The 2725-nt window shown below is 43.0% G+C and overlaps 1 protein-coding gene across 1 annotated transcript in view; it reads right to left on the reverse strand.

Moving 5' to 3' along the window:
• Positions 1 to 333: 333 nt before the first annotated feature.
• The window catches only part of chrna4b (cholinergic receptor, nicotinic, alpha 4b), a gene marked incomplete at its 3' end in the record, with an annotated part of 12336 nt that continues 9944 nt past the window's right edge, over positions 334 to 2725 (reverse strand). The window contains 1 exon segment of the mRNA XM_014015373.1: positions 334 to 1764. Within this exon segment, the coding sequence (XP_013870827.1) occupies positions 334 to 1764 (1431 nt within the window).

A 2725-nucleotide genomic window follows, 5' to 3' on the forward strand; every position in this document is an offset into this window, starting at 1 on the left:
CATTAGTTCGTTATCATTACTAAGGTGCAGGACTGCCTTTTTTTTCACATCATGTCGCCTGCCTGGATCTGTTACTATCTCGCTCTGAGTCACGAAGGAGTGTCAGAGGTAAGCTCGCTTCAACTGCTATTTATGTTGTGGTCTCATTTCCGGACCCAGGCATTTTTTGAATGAAGCTGATATTTCAGTTAAAATACATAAGTAAAAATATTTATCCGAGTAAAGTACTACCCCCCAACTTTATGGATGATTTTGTGGATTTAATTTTACGTATTATGCTTGAATAAATACGGTAAATCAGTGCTTTTTGCAAATGGTAAATAAATTCTCCTTACTGAAAAGTCGGCATCCTCTGCCCTGAGATGATCGGCGATGTACTGAACTCCCTCGATGGCTCGTTGCATAGCTGGTGAGATTGTTGGGTTCGGACGATCCAATTGGGTGCTTGCGTCTTTGGTGGACACGGTTGTTGGGGTTCCTGGCGAGTTGTCATTAGAGGGTGCTTTGTTCACCTGCTTCGGGGTCCCCTTTACCCCATCGTCATGCAGACAGCAGTACTGAAAACTGTGGGAGCGACATCGAGGCTCAGACTTCTGAGGAGGCTCCTCCTGGTGGTYGCACATTTGCTCTGCGCTGAAGGAGCGACTGTTTAGGGCCAGCGTGCTCGGTCGCTCTTTGGAAAGGTTCTGAAGTGGAGCCAGTGGCAAAATTGGAGGCAAGGACAACTGCGATGCGGACATGCTCACAGAGTTGTGTCCACGCGAGGATTGTTTCTCTGACAGGACCGAATATTTGCCGGACGAGGATTTGCAGAAGAGGTTGGAACTCGGTGAATGATCCTCACTGTGGTCCTCACAGGGGGAAGACGGCGGAGAGGCTGAGCAGAYGAGAATCCTTGGACTATCAGCTGGAGAATTTGGGATTGTGTTATCTGTTTGGGTCATCTGTCTTAGCTCCGTGTCTAATCCGATCCAGAAGGCCTGTGAGTTGCTCGTTGTAGAGATCACCGTGGTACGGTGCATCATCTCGATGAGCTTCTTGCAGTGCTGTTTCGCTGTGCCCGGTGGGCGTTTCATGAACAGGACTCGGGGCACCATGTCCAAGAACACTCTGCGCACCCAGTGAGGCATGCTGTGGGTTTTTGGTGACCGGTGATGTACGTTCAACACAAAAACTGTAATTATGATGGAAAGTGTGACAAACACCATGGTGAACAGAAGGTATTCACCTATCAGTGGAATCACCAGTGATGTAGATGGTATAATCTCTGTGATCAGCAGGAGAAACACCGTCAGGGACAGCAGGACTGAAATACATAAAGTAATCTTCTCTCCACACTGAGATGGTAAATAAAACACCAGAACGGTCAAACAGGAGATGAGCAGACAGGGGATGATGAGGTTGATCGTGTAGAACAAAGGGAGCCTCCGAATGATGAAGTAATAAGTGATGTCTGCATAGATCTCCGTGCAACACTCGTACTTCTTTGTGTTGTACTTGCCCACTGCGTTGATGATGACCCACTCGCCACTCTCCCAGTAGTCCATCTGGTCCACGTCACTGGCCATGCTGATCAGATCGATCTTGGCCCGATCGTAGGTCCAGGAACCGAACTTCATCTTGCAGCTTTGCTGGTCGAAGGGGAAAAATGTGACGTCGATGCTGCACGAAGACTTATAAATGGCCGGAGGCGTCCACTTTATGTGTCCATCATGAAACAAATGGGCCTTCGTGAGGTGAGTTACTGCAAAGTCACCATCCGCACTACAGAGGAAGAAAGGGACAAAAGGGACAAAAAAAAGGAGACAGACAAATTTGGAGAATCTAATTAACTTRTAAAGTCAACTCAATTAAAGATGGCTGCCACAACAACTGACCTTAGAAAACACAGAAATGGCTGAGTGATGTTAGATCTGCTTTTATCTATTTTCCGTTAACTCTAGGAGTCAAATATGTCTGTTAGCAGAATATTCCAAGCCAAACTGTAAAATTAGATACAAATTAAATGATTATTAATTCGTATGGTCTCAAAGAAGGTACTAAAGTTTATAAAACAGATAAATGATGGAAAAAATATTTTTTTCAGTTAAATATGATGTTCTTTCATGTCAGTATTAAAATAGAAAATGTTCTCTGCACCTTAAATCTGTAAAGGCAGCAGGTGCTCTGAATTTTTTTTCTGCTTATTATCTCCCTTGGATTTATTCGTTTGTGTTCTCTAAACCTTTGATTTCACTGCAGACTGGCTTTCACACACCTGAGCACCAGTTAMCTTTCACCACATGACCCGACGGTCACTGAAAGCAACAGCACAGACAAGATTTAATCGTTTTTATCGCTGCACTATTTTACAAAATCATTGAGCTCCTTTTTTCTCTCTAAAACACAATTTTGCTGTTTTTCGCAGGTATTTCTGTAATAAAGTTTAAAACATTTGTTTTCTGTTTGTCTTCAATTGTCATTTAGCTTTTAATATCTTGTACGTTTCTAAAAAAAGGTTTTTAAAATAAATGAAGGTATATTTGTGTCATACACTCTCACTAGAGGCTTTTATCGACAGTTTGTTGAAACGTGTCCAATTACACCCCAAAAATTCTTTCCCAGTAGAAATACTTACTGAAGATTCTTTGTAAGACCATCCATTAAGACTGACCTTGTTCACATTTATTCTGGTTAAATTACTTGATGAAACTGGCACAAGATGAGATGTTTGGCACAATAACAG

Source organism: Austrofundulus limnaeus, unplaced genomic scaffold, assembly GCF_001266775.1.
Source record: "Austrofundulus limnaeus strain Quisiro unplaced genomic scaffold, Austrofundulus_limnaeus-1.0 Scaffold128, whole genome shotgun sequence".
In the NCBI taxonomy this organism is placed as follows: Eukaryota; Metazoa; Chordata; class Actinopteri; order Cyprinodontiformes; family Rivulidae; genus Austrofundulus; species Austrofundulus limnaeus.